Raw genomic sequence first — 17,583 nt, forward strand, 5'->3', positions numbered from 1 at the left:
CGGGCAGCCAATCGCTGCCCTCACTGCTCTTAAACCGACACCCGCTCCCGCCCAGTGCCTGAGGGCGGGGACGATGCTCCCAGCCGCCATCTTGTGTGTGGCATCCCCCCGCCTTTTCCTTAGGGGCTCCTCCTCCGTCCTTCGCTTTGCGGTTCTCCCTTACCGGCCCGTCCCCTGAGGCCGGTGGTGATAACCGAGAAAACCGTGGCGTAGTCACCTTCTGGCGGCGGGCGGGGTGTCGCCACGCCACGCTCAAGATGGCGGCGGGCGGCGCCCCGCCGCGGCGGGCGGGGCGCGCGCGGGTGACGTTCGCGCTCCGGGCATGGGCAGGTGCAGGAGGTGGCGGCGGCCGGAGTTGGGCCGGCGGTAGCGGCGGGAGAGGAGGAGGCGGAGGAGGAGGGGGCTCGGACTCGGCCGTGGTTCGGGGACAGCCGGGACACCGCAGCGCCTCCTCTCCGCTCCCTCGCCCCTCGGGGACGCTCCCCCTCGCGGCGCGGAGGGCGGCGGGCGCGGCGCGGCCATGGCCGAGGAGCCCAGCGCGCTGCCCTGGTCCATCAACAAGGATGACTACGAGCTGCAGGAGGTCATCGGTGAGCGGTCATTGGGGTGGGGCGGTGCAGGGTGCCCCGCGGATGTGATTCCTCTGAGGGAAGCGGGGGTCCCCTCGGCTGAGGGGAATCCTGTCACACACCGCGCAAAGGAGTGGGACTGTGTGGCTTCCCCCTCCCTCTGCCATGTGAGGGTGTGAAGGGTCCGTTCTCCCACGGCGTGTGAAGGTCTGGGGGACCCCTCAGCCGAGGGGGGTATCTGTCCCCCAACTCTGAGGGGTGTGAGGGTCTGGGGTGTCCCTCAGCTGGAGGGATCCCGTCGCACACACCCTGTCAGGAACTGGGACTGTGTGACCACCCCCCTCCTCCAGCCACGTATGTAGGAAGGATGTGAGAAGATCTGTCCCCCCACTTTGCGGGGGACTCTGAGGGTCTGTGAGACTCCTCTGCTGAGGCTGCTGCCCCTCCTCATGTGTGTGTGGGACCAGCAGGAGGGGATGTGGGGCTGCCCCATGCCAGGAGAGGATTGTGGTGGTCGCGGGGATGCCCCCCTGGGCAGGGTCTGTGTCTCCTGGTGTCGGGGTGAGTGGGACGGGATCTGCGCTGGGGGGCTTCGCTTCCCATCACGGTGTGGTCTGGGATGTGCTGGGCTTGAGGTGCTCAGCAGGAGTGAACCCAGAGCTTGCGTGGACTCTCTCTTTCCAGGGCAGCCCGGTTCATTTTGGGGCGATCGCACCTCTCAGCAGTTTCGGAGCCCCGCGCTGCTCTGGTCCCTGCACGGAGGCTTTGGTAGAGCCACCGAATGAACCTTTTACCCTGGGATTTTGCTGCTGCCGTGCGTTTTCATTCATTGTCCTCAGCTCGAGGCCCCAGTCCTTGCTCTCTCCATTAAATGATTTTTTTTTTCCTTCTTCACTCTCTCTTGGCGTTAAACTGCCCACTTACCAAAGGCCTCCCACTGTACTGATTTATTGGCTGTCTCAACCATTTTGTCGGGGTGTGTTTGAGGGATATATTGCTCTAGGGTGAGTGTGTGACATATCAGAGGTGGTGCCACAGGTGACTCTAAGGTCGGTGCCTCCCGTCTCACCCTCCGGAGACTCGGAATGAAGCAGGAGAGTGGCAGGGCAGGCTCCAGGCCAAAGGGTTTTAGGGAGGAGATTAATTCTTTGGGTAATCTTTGTGGAGTGCTTTTATTTGAAGTTTCTGGGTGACGTAGCGCTGTCATGCCCAGGCTTTCCACTGTGCCTCGTGGGGAGGCTTGTTTTCTGTTGAGGGTGGGAGAGTTTGTGAAAATGCTGTTTTAAGAGATTAAATTCTTAGCATTGTTTAAAAGTAGGAAGGAACTAAAGCTGTGGAGAGGGGGAGATCCTTCTGGAAATCCCTTTTGCTCTGTTGGGATCAGGCTTTGTCCTCCCTCTGCTTTGAGAGAGCAGCAGTGTTTTAAGAAGGAGACCAGCTCCCTGTAAAGACAGGAAAGATGTAATCCTACAGACCAACCCTTTAAATCTCTGGAAAATGTGCCCCGAGGAGAAGGATGTTCAGCCTCCCCGAGGAGCAAGAGATACAGGTGTGGGGAGGAAGGGGGGGAACATGCCACCGGTTTCCTGGGGAAAGAACTGAATTTTTCAGAGGAAATATTTCCTTTTCTTTTGAGAGCCTGAAAAGGGGTGTGTTTTGGTGGCAAAAGCAAGGATTTGGACCTGAGTAATCAAGGATAGGAGCGAATGCCTCTTTGTAGCTGGGGAGCAGGGAGGGATGGAACAAAAGGGAATGTAAATACACTTCTGCTCTTGGGAGAACTTGCTGCTGCATACACACATCCCACAGCCTCGGAGTACCGGGAGACACACAGAGATGTGTTGTCTCATGTTAACTGACAGCTCTTGGGGAGAAATCTGGTAAAAGTGTTTAATTTCTTATGTTTTCCCTGTTCCTCTGCAGACTGAGTTTCTGGATGTCGCCTGCTCACTGAAAGGTTGTGTTGGCATTTTGGCACGTGATGGAGTGTACACTGAGATGTGTATATTGCAAACATATGGTTTCTCTTTTTAACTTTCCTGTCCCCTGCCCCCCCTTTACTCGTTTCAAACACTGGTGTGTCTGCCAGCGGCCTGGATGGAGATGTGACGCAAGTTTCCTAGCACGTATATGATTTGTGGGACAAAATGTCACTGTGTTAACTGAGCTGGACTGCCTTGCCTCCTGCTTCGTGTCTCCTGTAAACCTCAAGGGTTTTTTGGTTGGGTTTTTTTTTTTTCTTTTGAGCTCTCTTTATAACTGAAGAGCTGTAAAGGTTCTTCAGTACGGAACTAAGAGACGTTCTGGTGTGGAAAGAGATGAACCTTGTACCGGTGGTTTTAAAGGATTTAACTTGCTTCCTGATGAAAAAAAACAAACAAAACATTAGTCTTAAAATTTAGAGTAAATTTTGAGATTACCAGCTCAGCTGTTTTTTGGAATAATGGAAATCCGTTTGTAGTCCAGTTCTTTAACTTGTACTTGGATTTGTTTTTGCTTGAAAATAGCCATGTGTGGCTTTTATTGGATGTGTATGGTTCCATATCACTCAAGTGCAGGAATAGAAAAAGCAAGTTTCCGACCTACAAAGAGAACCTCTACTGTAAAAGTGCTCCCCTGGTTCTGGCTAATACTATATATAAATAAAAAAGGATTATTCAGCACTGGGGATGACTCATGCCATTATAAAGGTGTGGATTAAAATCCATGTTGATTATGCTTGGTTAATATTAATAACTGCTGAGTAGCCTCCTTAGGCTTAAATAACTTTTGGTACACTGAATCAAGGAACTTCGATCAGATGAGAACCTGATTTCATTTTTAAAAAAAGATGAAATGCAGGTGGGGTAGAGGAAGCAATTTAAAAAGCATTCTAGTGAAATGTACCCCCAGAGTAGCAAGAGTTCTGCAGGTGAATAGGGCCTTTGGAGGTGCTGCAATTTTTATCTAAAAAGCAGAATATAGTCTGTGCTGTGGTTGTGAAGGTGGTTGATCTTCTGAGCATGGATTGCATATAAATTACTGCAGTCTTCTTTTTGAAGCCTGAAAAAAATTCGACCTCATGCTGCTTGTGCTGATCAGATACTCACACATTCAGGTCCCCTGGATCTCACAATTCTTCTTGGAAATGCTGGTAGCAGGAGTGAAGTTGCTTGGAACTGGGTCATTCTCCTTTTGCTACTTTTTTGGAAAGATTAGAGCCGTGCTGACTGTGGCTGTTTGATTTAGGAGCATCCCCTTTGCTACAAGCAGCCCATGCCAGAAACAGGAGATAAATTAGTGGTGGGAGTGCTCCCAGGCTCTCTTCCTGTGCCCTCTCTCCCCTGACAGATTCCTTTGCAGCGATGAGGACAGCGCAGGCTGCATGAACAGATGTGGTGGGAGTTTCTTATCCCATCAGAAATCAAGGCTAAATTGAAAATTGAAGTCACCATTTTAGGAATGATTAGTTTTTTTAATGACTGTGGTTCAAGTAGCTTTGGAATTGGGTTTTGCGTGTGATCATGTTGATCTTTTGGGGCTGAAAATTAGATTTCTATCTGTGTTTATCTCATCCCTGTGTGGGAGAACTTTTTTTTGTGGGTAGAGAGGAACTTCTTAGAATTAAGGTATCTGCTCTCCCAAATTTTATCAAGATGTCCATGGTAATTTGTCTGGTGCTTGTGTAGGAGACTTGTGCTGAGAAATCATGGCTGTTAAAAAAGAGCAGCCTGGAGGTGCTGAGCAGGAGCAATTGGGGTCTTTGGATGTAAAAACCAGGCTAGAATGGGAGGCTCTTGTCCAATGATAACTTTAGGGGTTGGGTTTTTTTTTGGAGCATGGTGTTCATTGCTAGCTGTGGTGCCTGTGTGCTGGCTGCAGCCAGTTTCACACGCCTGATATTTAAAATCCATTCAAGAAAAATGTTACACTGTACAAAATAGAACTGCCTGAGCTCTAAATGAAGTGTTTAGGATTCAGTCTTGGTGCCATATGTTTTGTTTTAGCATTTCCTCATGGATTCCCACTCCTCCCCCCCAGCTTTGCTGAGCAAAATTGATTCCTATACAGTATTCCCAGTAGTCAGGCTGGTTAATTCATTTGAAGACTTTCTTTGTGTGCTCATTTTTTCCACATGAAGTTGGTGGAAAAGCCTTAGTTGTTTTATATTATGTTAAAACTTACATTAAATTAACTTTGGGCAATTGTAGATAAGCTAAAAAATGAGTGGTCATTCATAGTACTTGTTCTGCTTGGGAATTGAAGTACGAGATGCTCAATACCAGTTTCTCTGCTGCTTGGACATAGACAAATATATTTTGTGTGATCCTGAGTGCAACAGAATAGCCAAGCTGCTCCTGCATCCAAGCTACCTTTCCTCTGGATACTTGGAACATCTAATTTCTTTAAGACCTTTGATACCATTGCCCTGCTAGAATTAGAGCTGAAATAAGTCACTTTTCATCTCTGGGGAAGTGAAAGCAAAAGGTGTTTGGTTGTGCACGTGCCTTTTTTTTAGTGCCTCTGTTGTCTGTCCTGATAGGAAGGAGGATAAAATGCTCAAGGCAGCAAAAGGAGGGCTTACAAAGCTAAGCAATGATGAAGAAGGCTGGCTGGGAAGAATATATGGTTATTAGCCTTGCTGCTGGTTGGAGGGGAAAGCAGAGACAGATCCTGCTGGTTTCAGTTATTCCAGGGTGTTAAGGAAAAAAACCAGCATGCAGGGTGTTTAATGTGGAAGAGTTCACACTTTCCTGGGGTTGGTTTCTATGTGGCAGTTGCTTCCAGTACTGTTAGGTACCTGGACTGATTAATGTTTAACACTTCAGTTTCTCAAGAATCCATTTAAATAGTTTCAGTTTAATGCAAATATCTTGGCTAGTTCTGGGAAGTGTGGCTGTGCTGTGCTCCTGAGCACACCTGAGGGGTGTACATGCTGCCTGACAAATGCATGCCTAGGAGGCTTCTTGCTTCTGCAGCTGATGAAATCTTGAAGAGAATCCCAGAACGTTTGTCTTTTTAAACTTGGCAGCATCTCTTTTCTTTCTGAGTGTTAGCAGCTTGCCCACTAAGCCAGAGTGTAGAGATGTAATCTTTTAATAAAAGATGGAGCTCTTTAAAATGATGGCAATAACACTTATTGCTAATTGTATTAGTTCATTGCAACAAACTGTGTCTTGGTCAAATTTTCTTGGAAGATTTCCTCAAAAATGGACAATATCCTCCATAAATCCCTGCAGCAATAAATTTAGCTGTGGACATGCTAATGGAGTGCTTGTAAACTTGGTGTTATTAAACTTTCTTAATAGGGAGAGACAGACTTGAGGGCTTTGTGGGTGTAGAAGAATAGCTGTTGGAGCAGTGGAATTTGGCATTGCAAAATCTTTGAAATATCAGGATGCTGGGGCTTTCCAGACAAGTTCAGCCTATTATCCTGCCTTGCCTTTAGAATCAAACAACTGAGATGCAGATATGAAGGACTTGGCTCTCAAAGTTTCTGCAGTTTCCTGTGACTTCACCGAAGGGAGTTCAGCATTGACATTTCTAAAAAACACGTGGAACTCCGTCTCTCTTCCTGGCAGCCACACGGGAAAGTCTTGGAGACAGGGTTAGGTCCCTGGCTGACAGGCAGTCCAGGCTCTTAATCAGAAGGTCGTAACTCCTGGTGTGTGAGAAGAGATGGGGTACCTCTGGTAGGCAAAAAATGCATATACTAATGAAGGGAGCCAGACTAAGAGCAAAATCCAGCTTGTCTGGTTTGAGTGAGACAAGATCACTTTAGCAAATGGCGTAACTCCAGCTGAATGGCAGCAGGGATACAAGTGCCTGACTGGGTTCATGGTACTGAGTGAGAATTTCTCATGTGTATGAACATAAATGAAGAGATTTACCTTAGTGTGGGGTTCTGTCAGCCCCAAGTTTCATCCCTTAACTTGTCTGAGCATGGTGTTTGCCTTGAAGCATTGCTCATGAGTGGTGCTTTCATGTTAATCATCACAGCCTGCATATTTCTTGGCTTTAACTATATTAGGTGGTCCTGTCACACTGTAAAAGCAGGTAGAGATTTGTGGTGATACATATGCACAAATGAAAAATCCAGTACTTCTTTTCACAACTGCTCAACAGCTGCAAGAACCAGCAAAAGTTTTTTCCAAGTCCTTTCTCTCACCACTCCCCAAGGTTCTTAAACCTGGTTCTTATTTCCAAAGTTCTTACTTCCTGGTGTGTACCACTGCACACAGAATTTTTGTTTAATGTGAATTTTCTTGTAATTAAGAGAAATTCCATCCTGGAAAAAAATATTTGGTTATGTATCAACCTCCATCAAACTGGAGCCTAATGTACCTTGCCAGGATTTCTGAGACCATTTTGGTTCTACACACTGGTCAGTCTGCAGGGGATGATTCTCTTCCACTCTTAAAGGCTTCAAGATCCCATCTGTGAACAAAGTACAGCATAAATTCAGAGCACTGGTTCGCTTTCTCACCAAATTACCATATTAGGCAAATCTTCTTTTCACCTCCCATCCCTTACAGTTTTATACAGCTTGTACTGCATGCTTGTGAAATGACACCTTCAAAGTCTGATAACTCGGTCAAATTAAAATGCATTTGTGAGGGAATACAAAAAAGTTTATCTGAATGAGGTTTTAATTTTTTGCCAGATTTCAATTTTCTGCTCCAACTGCCTTGTCTTGAGAATTTGGGGCAGGGAGAGAAAAAATTAGTGTTTTCTTTCATTTCACTGTTCCATGCTAGACTGACTTTATAGCATTCTCCCAATGGATATTTCCTTTGGGCAGGAAATGAGACTATGTAAATTCATTCTGGAAAGAAAAGGTACAAGCATCTGTTAAGAAATAGTGTGAATTGAAATAGTTCACTGATCATCTCTTACTGTAGTAAACTCTCCTTGGGTTTTGCCAGAGTTTTACTGTTTTATAGTCATGAATGGTAATTTAAGGACAAACTTTACTCTTATTGCTAGCACCTTGCTATTAATAAAACTGTGTGGGAAGGTGCTGTTCCCATTTCATCCATCCACAGAGTTGAATTAAGTTAAAACTGCAGAGTGAAAATTTGACCTTGAGTACCCACCTCACTTCTGGTGAGATCTGACTGAGCACGTGGCTTGTCCGGTGGTATCCTCTGCTGCCTTGTTGCGTGGAAGAATTGAAGTTGGCTTTTGCCTTAGAGCAGAGCTAATTGTCAAATTTTACAGTTTATTACAGGGGAGGGTGTTGCCGGGTAGGAAAATATCTGAAAAAACTATTTGTGAATGTGGAATTGTCTTGAGGTACTTGTGGCAGGGTGTGAGATTATTGCATTTTGGGGCAGTTCAACGTGTTTTGTAAAGCTGCTGGTTTACTAAATATTGGTTGAAAGCTCCATAGTTACTGTTGGACAGGTTGTGCATTTTCAATTTTGATTCTCTCTGAGCTAGGCTCCTGTTCATTTTCAGTCTTCGGGGGATTTAAAGTCCATTTCCTTAAGTTCTGGGGTTCATTCCAGCTTTTCTGAAAAGGAAGCCTTGAAAACAGTGCAGAAGGTATTGGAAGATGATGGTATTTGAAAAGTGAGAGAGCACATTTATGGCTGTGGGATGAGAGCACTTACAGAATATTTTTCTTAACAAAATTGTCAGCTCGGCTGTGCTCTGAGCTGATACCTGTTGAGGTAAGTGGGGCAGCTGAAACTGCAGTTGGAAATTTCAGGCTGTCTCCAGCTTCAGGCAGGCAGCATAGTATTAGGTTATCTTGATGTCTTGAAAATTTGTCAATTAAAGACAATGCTTCTTGTTGTAGGGTAGCTTTGCTGCAAAATCTACAGAGATGGATTTAATGATGTCAATTTTCAGAACAAAACCAGAAAGCTCCTGTCACTTCCTTTGCTGAGACACAGCTAGTGAGCACTCCCAGGGTCGTGGAGTTCAGTCCCCTGCTCTGGCTGATGCCAAATTATGTAATCACTATAGCGAATTAATGAATGCTTGTGCTGGAAATGGCACATGGGGGAATTACTGACACACGTTCTATTAAACACTCAAACCTCCCTGAGACCCTGTCATTGTTGGATGGAGCAGCTGCTTAATGGATTCCCCATCACAGTGGGAAGTAATGATGCCTTGTCCTTCATAGCATGTGGCTGAGGCTTGGTGGTTTTCTTACACTACTTGCTTTATGTTCAGGCTCTGGCTGTGAGGACAATTCCCTACGAAGGTGCAGGGAAGCTGAATCTTGCTGTTTGTGCTGTCTTAAGGTGTTGATACAAATGCCTCCAGTTTGTGATTCCTCAAGATCTACCAATGGAAATGGAGTTCTTTGGAAACTTGATGTGTTATGTTTTTACTTCTTAGGCCACTTCTTTGTGACCATTTCTGTCTCTCACCATGTGAAGTAGTCATAAAATTGTAGAGTCATGGGATCATTAAGATTGGAGAAAACCTTTTAGATCATCAACTCCAGTCAATTACCCTGCACCACTGTGGTCACCACTAAGCCCTGTCCCCAGGTACTGCATCCAGTGTTTTTTGAACACTTCCAGGCATGGTGATTCCACCACTTTCCTGGGCAGCCTGTTCCAGTGCCTGACTGCCCTTTCAATGAAGGGCATTTCCTCTCATCCTGTCACTTGCTACCTGGGAGAAGAGACTGACTCCCACCTTGCTGCAGCCTCCTTTCAGGGAGTTGTAGAGGGCAATAAGGTCCCCCCAGGAGCAGCAAGCAAGTTGAAAGGTGAAGCCATAAGTTCCAGCTTGCACTAAAGTAAAAATAGTCATTGAGGATGCCAATTGCTGTCTAATAAATAGCTTGGTATTAACAGCTAATAAATACCTTCGTATTGACTTGCAGCAAACTGTACTTCACTGAAAAAGCATCTTGAGCATGAACAGGTTTCCTGTTGAAAGACTCCCCAATGCAAATCTTATTTCAACAGCTGTGAGGCCTGATGAACTGGCAACCTCAGCTCAGTTATTTGTCTACATCCTAAGGCTCAGGATGGTTCTTGTTACTCTTGGTTAAAGAATGTAATTTTTAACTAGTGGGCTAATCTTTTGTGCTGAATGGACTAATAGATGCAGAAAATCTTTACTAGATCAAGATATTTGCTGAAAAGAAAGGATAATAGCCTTTGAGAGAGGATATATCTGATACTTAAAAGCTTATTTACCTAAAATAACCACGGTACTATCAAACATCTGCACTGTAAGCAGACAGATTGTTCTGTTAAGTGGAAACCCGGCCAAATAAAATATCCTCTACAGCTGACAATTACATTTGAGACAGAATTCAGAGATAAAAATTGGGAGGGAAGAAAGGAGAACTCTGGCTTGGCTACTGTACCAGTGCTGTGTTTTGAGCCTTGGTAATACCTGATGACAGCTAGCATGATATTTACATTGCTGCATATACCATAAAGGCAACTGACAGTGATTAAAAGGGAAGGATGAACTTTCTCCACTAAAGTTGCTGTGTTTGGAAATGAGATGTTTGAACCTGCTTTCCATCGTGTAGAATTAACACTGCATAGCTGCAGTGCACTTTAAATTAGCCAGAGATATTGGCACAAAATCAAATAAATATAATTGGTTTCAAACTAAAAATCTAATTTAGGCATGCTAATAGCATCTTAAGTAAATGTGGCAGGTCATGCAGGACTTGTGTAACTGGCCCTTGGAGCTTACTGTAGTTACTGCCGTGGGGAAAATGGTCTCAGAGGTGTTCCCCAAATCACCTGGCTACCTTGGACAGCTGGAGGGTGTTTTATTAAAGGCATGATGGGAATGTCTGCTAGTCTGGACTTACCTGGGATATCCTGAGGGTTGCAGGGGGTTAGGCATACAGCTAAGTGCAGCACCCTCTGCCACCCTCTCTTTTGTGCTTTGGTGTTTGCAGTGGAAATTTTGGAGGAATGTCAGATGGGCTGATGCTCCACCCTGGCAATCTTTCTCTCTGCTGATACCTTCTGTGGCCAGTTGCTTTTTGTCTGGACTTGTTTTCCTTGCTTATCGTGCTCTGGTGTGGAGTCTGATGCTGAGGGGCTGCAGCTCTTTGTCATACAGAGGCAGTGGGAAGCTCACCTTGGCTGCATGTGTGTGGGCTGGTGACTGCAGATGAAATCAAACAGCAAAGTGACCCAGTGACAACTTTGTCACATATCTTGTTGACATGCTTTGCATGGCCAACACTATTCCTCTCTCTCTGTTCCAGTCCTGGCCTGTTTTATATTGACAGGCTGACCATTTTCTCTCCAAGCCTGTCAGTTCTCTGGGTAGTCTGTGAGGTTTCTCAGCCTGAGTGTTTGCCGAAGGTGGAAAACAGATGACATTTTTCTGTGTTCAGGGCCTAAGAGATACTGAAAGATTTTTGAGAGAACAATGTTGTATGGGGTGGGATGAAAATTTCCATAGGACTCCCATTCCTTTCTGCAGAAACCTTGGTATTGAGTCATTGAGATTACAGTAGCTAACCTCTACAGCTTAGAAATCAATGTCATTTATTTATTTATAATTTAGAGTTCAGTGGGGCCATAGGGAGATGTACCTAGCTTGGGGTATTGCCCATCAGTTGCTGATGGCTCTGAAAATAATATTGGACTTCTTACAAGTGATTTGATTTGGGTTTATATTCCTTCCTCTGAGTCCTGAGACGTGAATTGAAGACTTGGGCAATAAGTCTGCAGCATTGAGCGTTTCTGTATTGATGGACCACTGGAGGGGAAGCATGTTTCAACAAGTGCTGGCAGCACTGTGTGATCTTTGCTGGCTTATCATCCTTCTCCACTGTACATGGAGCACTAGGAACCTTGAGGAATACATTGTCTTACATGGGCAGAAACCTCTGAGCTCTGGACATGCTGTGTGGTTTTCAGTGGTATTCTCAGCTGTGAGAGCTCTTGTCAAGATGTTGAATAACTCACTGTCAGCAAGTTTATGTGCTGTTCAAATGTTTTGGCTCTATTTCTAATTGGACAGCAGACTTTCAGAATATGCTTCTCCTTATTCTCTGAAATTCTTTGAGCATGCTTGATTAAGGCTGGAATATCAGTTGTCTGTTGGACACTGCAGGCACTGACATAAATTGAGCAAAGACTCTCAGGCTTTGAGAAAGACACATAATGGTGTCTTAATAACAGAAATCCCTTGTATTGTAAGTACTGCTTGAAATCTTTGGCCTCACAACTTGCACAGAATCTCAAACTACTTGAGCTCTGGATGTACTCCAATAAATTGTCAGAGAGCATTGCAAAGAGATACACCTGAAATTTAAATGAAACAAACAGGAATTCAGGAGTGAAAATTGCTTTTTCCTATTTCTCCTTCCAATTCTTCAGTAAAAGGTCTAGACTGTAGTCATTAGATGTGCTGGTGTGAAATGGAAGTCACTTGTATTTAAGCCTTAATTCCTGGACTTGTTACTTCCCCATCCTTGGCCTTTCTCAGGTGTTGTCCAGCACATGCTCTGTGTCTCACTGTACCTGCAACCACCTTTGGCTTGAGCCCAGCTGAGTGTTCCCAGCACTGGGCTGTGCTCAAGGTGAGCCTGAATGAACCTGCTGCATGCGGTGTTGTGAGTTAGGCTGGGCTGAAGGGCGGGGCGACATTTTGACATTGACCACACGGAAATGCAATGTTTTAAAATTATTTCTTTTAATCAGAGTTGAGCTGTTGTTCCTAAAGCCTTTTCATCAGAAATACGAGGGTAGCCACTGCCTTGTAAATGTGAGAGTTCAGCTCTTAAGCTGCCTACAGGATTGTAGCATGCACGTAGTGCAGGCGTCTTCACATGTAGTGTATACTTGTGCTGTGATATGTAGTCCATGGGGATCGCTGGTTTTCCTCCACCCCCCCATACAGGCTTTAAATTTGGCTCCCTCACAACTTTCCAGTTAAATGTGCTTTCACTTTCTGCCTTTGCTTATGCTTCTCTGATTCATTTCTTCCCTGCACTGTATTAGCAAGTGTTTCTCTCCCTCTTCTCTACACAGCATCTTTCCATCTCTGCTGTTGATCAAACACAGCATGACTCGAGTTGAGAGAAGGTGCACCAGGTTAAACCTGGCCTCTTACTGCCTCTGCCAGGGTTTTAAATAGGTGCTTGTGCTGTGGATGTGTCATCCTTCAGTTTGTAAAGAAATGTAAAGCCCTGGTTCTTCTCTCAATAGGCAATACTATTCACAGTCAATTTGTATTGGGAATGAATCCTGGAGAGGTGGTTGGGAGAGAGTGTGGCTGTGTTGGTGCAGCTCTGGGAGTTTCCTGGGGGTAGGCGCATGTCTGCACTCCCATGTTGCTGTGGCAGGGGAGCTGTGCTCACTCTTGGCTTTTGTAACTTTTTTGTGTCTTCTCCATGGATTATTGCTCTGCTGTTGTTTCAGTTTATCACAGGCCTCCCACCCAGGCACAGAGCAAAGCCAGCTGAATTCTCCCTTACTGGTTTTGCTGCTGTTCCCAGTGTCTCTAACAGCAGTACTCAGAGCCAGCTTGCTGTTTGAGCTCACTCTGAGCAGTGCTAGAAGCACCCAAGTGATCCTCCTGCTGAATAGAAGCTTTAACTCCACTTCTAGAATTGTTAACACTCTTCCTGCAGTCCCATGCTGAGTTGATGATACTTTGCTGTGAAAGCTTTTTCCTCTCCACAGGTAAGCAGACTTTTGTGGCAGTACTAGGAGTATGTCCAAGTCCTGTTATGAATTCCCTTTGGTTTTATTAATGCTATTTGTAGCTGTTATTGTAGATGTTATCTTCCATTTTGTAGTAAGAATTTGGTGTGTAGTGGGGAGAGGGCTTGAAAAACATATTCAAGGACCATTAGCATTGCATTACTTCACTCTTCCTGAATCGTGGGGCTTGTGCCAGCAAGACTTTGACATCCAATGGACTCTTGTTACCAAGTCCTGCTTGGGGAAAGGAGTATTCCCACACCATGCTGAGTTGGCTGGAAATTCGAGAGTAGGCTTGCTTTTTTTTTTTTTTTTTGCTAGCTTGTTTTTAGAAGCAGTTCATTCTTTGCAAGAAGACTCTTCTCATCAGAAGCCTCAAATGAGGAGCAGAAAATAGAGGCATCATTTTGCCTTCACAGGAAATGGACCAAACAATACAAGATGGGTCTGAATTTGCAATCCAGTATTTAATTAGATGTGTATTTGCCCTGTGCTCTGTAAGAACGCATAAGAAGTTCTATTCCCAGTCTTACAGCTTCTTGTTTTATTGCTGTATTGTCCTTGGAATGAGTAATCAGAGCAGGGCTCCCACAGCTCTTTGGCATGAGGCTGTCAAAGAGTTGAAGCATCCAGAGATGGAGTGAGCCTGCGGAGACATGGATACCGAGCCTGGGCTGTAAAGCATTGAAGGTTTCCTGGGCTTTGGGGTACCTGGCACCTGAAAGTCGTTCCTTGGTCCAGAGCAGCCTTGCAGGGAAGTGTTTTGTGTGCATTGTTCATAAGAGGAAAACCCGGGGGCACAATTATAAACAGAGCCTGCGTCACGAGCGGCTTTCTGGCACCGCACTGCAGATAGTAGAGGATGGATTCCAGATCTCGCTTAAAAATAGAGAGGTCGTGTGTGTGCAGGGCAGGGTGGAAGCACTGGGCAGGGCTGTGTGGAGGTGTTCGGCTGAGCATTGCCCCATGCTGAAGGAGACTTGGGAATGTGACTTACGGGGCAGGTGTGGAGAGCTGGATTTCCCCAGCCTTAGGAGAGTTGTTGCTGTCCTCAGCTATCTAGTGGGAAGTTCTAGAGGAGATGTACAAAGGTGCATGGTGAAAGGCCAGGGTTGGGAGAAAAACTGGGAGATGTGATTAGTTAGCAAGGGGAAAAAAGCTTACCATGTGGGGGGTCAAACACAGAAATGGCCAAAAAGATTGTAGAAATATCTCTTGTTAAAGAAAATCCAAACTAGACTGTATTCAGTGCTGAGGAATCTGAGCAGGAGGGTGGACTAGAGGTTCCTTCAGACCTAAATGGTTCATAAAGTTCATTTGACCCTGGGAAAGAATATTTCCTCTACAGAGGGGATTTCATACTGCCGTAAGATAAGGACTGATGCTCCAAGACTGTTATGGAACATGTCCCCTGTTGATTGTAACAACTCTGTGAGAAACTAAGTTACAATGAAGGGAAACTTTCACATCTCTGAGGGTGCCTGAAATATATGTAAAGCGTGGACAACACTGTTTTGTGAGTCCTCTTTCCATGTAACTACTTCAAAGTGCTGTTGCATGGGGTAGGAGAACACTGTCCTGGAGCCAAGATTTGATGCTTGTCTTGTGACCGTTTGGCATGACTGTTCATTGCTTAAGCAGATCTCTCTGCCAAGAGGATCTCTGGCTTCAATTGCATTTGCCTGGGAAGAGGCATCGGTGCAATCCATCCCAGTCTTACTGGGAGAGCTGCAGTGGCCTTATGTGGCTGCAGAGATTCAGTTAAATTGGAGACAAAGTGTGTAGGTACAGGCTGTGTCCTCTGGTCAGTCCGCTGCTATCCACTCTTCCAATTAGCCTTGAAATAATTGGTTTCCGTTAACTTCAGCTGAGATCTCAGCAGGTTTGTCTTTATTTTCAAAAACAGAAGCTTCATGTAAATTGTGGAACTGTAGAAGAGATGGTATCCAGCCTCCTTTGGGGCTTTCATGGGGAGTTTGTCTCAACTTAAGGAGTTCAGGCTGGAGCTGGGGATGCTGAAGGTACAGGGACCAGGGATCCAGAGGAGATAACCTGGAAAATCAGGCTTCAGTAACCGAGTGCTAGGGGACTTTTTTATTTGGGTTATTTTAATCCTTTCAGAGGTTGGTTTTATTTCAGAAAGAGCCATTTAATCGTAGAAACATGAAAGAAGCAGGGGTTAGAAAGGGTATGTTTTCCTCTTAAGGCGGTGTTTTCTAAAGTAGGTCATGACCCTCTTATGCAGGAATTTTGCAGCTGCTATCCTAAGGGTTGGAACTATATCTGAAAGCCTTACAGAGGCAAAAGCAGGGGGTATTAAGCAGATCCTAATACCCATTTGGGGTCTCCTTCCTCCCCATCATCCTTCAACAAAATGATCTCCTGCTTTTCAGGAATAAAGCAGCAAGCATTTGGCTGTGCCCAGTTTTCATTGTTTTGCTAAGCCCTTATGTTGGAAGAGATTAACCAGGGAGTAAATTTTCTCCGAAAGCTGATCTTGAGAGAGGCTGAGAGAGGCAGTGGGAAGAGCCTCAGACTGACCTTGATCAGTGTCTTGAGGTGAGGAGTGAGCAGGAGCCCAGCACAGGAGCATTAACCCTGTGCTGCCCACGTCATTGGAACTTCAGTTGGCTCTGATTGCAGCAGACCTTGGTTTGTCCAGGTTGTGCTACCCTGGCACAAACTGCCTTTGGGGTTTTTCCTCATTGAAGGTTGTTCATAGCAGCCCAGGAAATCTCTTCTCTTCTTGCTGTTGCCCACATATTTGTTACCTGCTCCCAAACTTTACGTAACTTCCTCAATGAGCTTTTTCTCTCTGTTGGTGTCATCTCTCCCTATGCTAGTTTTCACTTAGCAATGTGTTCAGCATCCTTGCTGCAGCTTCTCTCCTTTCTCTTGACACCCTGGCATTTAATAAACAAGCTCTGTGGCTGCAAAGCCTGAAGTGCCCATGTTGCCATGTTTCTGAACTCTCCAGAGAAGCATGGAAACCAGTCTTTGTTTGGTCCTAGAAGCATGGCACGCTGCTGCTGCCACCAAAGAGCAGCTTGCTTGTGGCACATCGTGCTGCAGCTTGGCTTAATCCTCGCTTGATACGCTTTTGAGATTTCATTGTTTCTCTATAATTAGTGCTACAGAGGAGCTGAAAGAAATGATGAATTAGCGGGAGAGGGGGGAGTGGGGAGAGCAGGTGGTGATCGAACTAAAGAGAGCTGCCAGAAAAGTAGGAGCAGCAGGGAATTAAATGGGAGGAGTCTCGAGTTCAGATGATTCCCTGCCATGTGCCCAGAAGGATTTAGTTTGGGATTTCATTACTGTTCAAATAATGCCATACACTCATCACAGATCGGGTCCCTGTAGGCTGGGGCATTGTCCAGCATTTAGTGAAAAGCAGTTTTTACCCTGAAGTCCTGGTGAGCATTGATCCTGCAGACTTGAGGACTGGAAAGGAGCTGTAGCATGAATTGTCCTGCTTTTAATTAGGCTGCATCTATTGTTTCTGTTAGGAACATCCTAAAAGAATAAAACACAAAGCTATTCTTTGTGTGGTGACTTCTTTAAAGCCCTGGACTTCATCTTGTGTAGGACTTGGTTCACAGTAATGATGTTGCATCTGGATTGTAAGAAGCACTTCTGCCAGTTGTGCTTACACAAACTGGGTTTAACTGGCATGGAAATCCTGGGATGTCATGTTGTAGGGGGAAGCAGGAATATGTTGACTCTACTGAGTGTCTGAGATATCCAGAAAGAGTCTTTGAACACAGATACCTGTGCTTATGAGGACAGGTAGCTTTATAGGTATAAATACACACTGAGAAACCAACTGGAGAGTGAAAAGGGTTGTGTGACAAGACAATCCTCTGAGGTGCACAGTCATATATTCTTCCAGCATCTGGCTTGTGTTTTCAGCCTCTATTACTATGCACTAAGACATCCCAAGAAAGAAATGGTAATACTGGCTCTTTGAATGTGTCAGCAGCAACATTTCTTCTGGGATCTAACCCTTTCCAAAGAACTGATACAGTGTTTGTTTTTCGTTCTGACTTCCAAAAGGCTATTGCTGTAGGGAGACCAGCAGTGCTAGGAAGTGCAAACTTACTTCTGCCTTTTGTCACTACTTCTGTGTGTGCTGCTCTCTTTGTCTTGAGCCCTTGTGTTTTTACTTTTTCCCCCTCATCGAAGAAGCAGCAGAAACAAACCAAGAGAAGCAGCTACTGGGTGAAGAGGAGTAGGTCAGGGCCACCCAGGATTCCCAGTGAGTGGGAATTCGTTTATGCTGGGACTGCTGCTTCCATTCTGGATTCCTGCACCTGCTGGGCCGAGTGACTGCTGGGAGTGCATATGGAGGTTTGCTTTTGGGGTGTTTGTCCTGT

At 45.4% G+C, this 17,583-nt stretch overlaps 1 protein-coding gene across 2 annotated transcripts in view; it reads left to right on the forward strand.

Moving 5' to 3' along the window:
- The first annotated feature begins 242 nt into the window (after positions 1-242).
- OXSR1 (oxidative stress responsive kinase 1) overlaps positions 243-17,583 on the forward strand; it is an 87,367-nt gene continuing 70,026 nt past the window's right edge. Inside the window, exon 1 of one of the 2 annotated variants that reach the window (XM_072925286.1) lies at positions 243-590. In XM_072925286.1, the coding sequence (XP_072781387.1) occupies positions 258-590 (333 nt within the window). In that variant the 5' untranslated portion in view covers positions 243-257. The remainder of the gene's footprint in view (positions 591-17,583) is intronic. The other variant, XM_032746594.3, reaches the window with a different exon arrangement.

The sequence above is a fragment of the Taeniopygia guttata genome, chromosome 2 (genome assembly GCF_048771995.1).
Source record: "Taeniopygia guttata chromosome 2, bTaeGut7.mat, whole genome shotgun sequence".
In the NCBI taxonomy this organism is placed as follows: Eukaryota; Metazoa; Chordata; class Aves; order Passeriformes; family Estrildidae; genus Taeniopygia; species Taeniopygia guttata.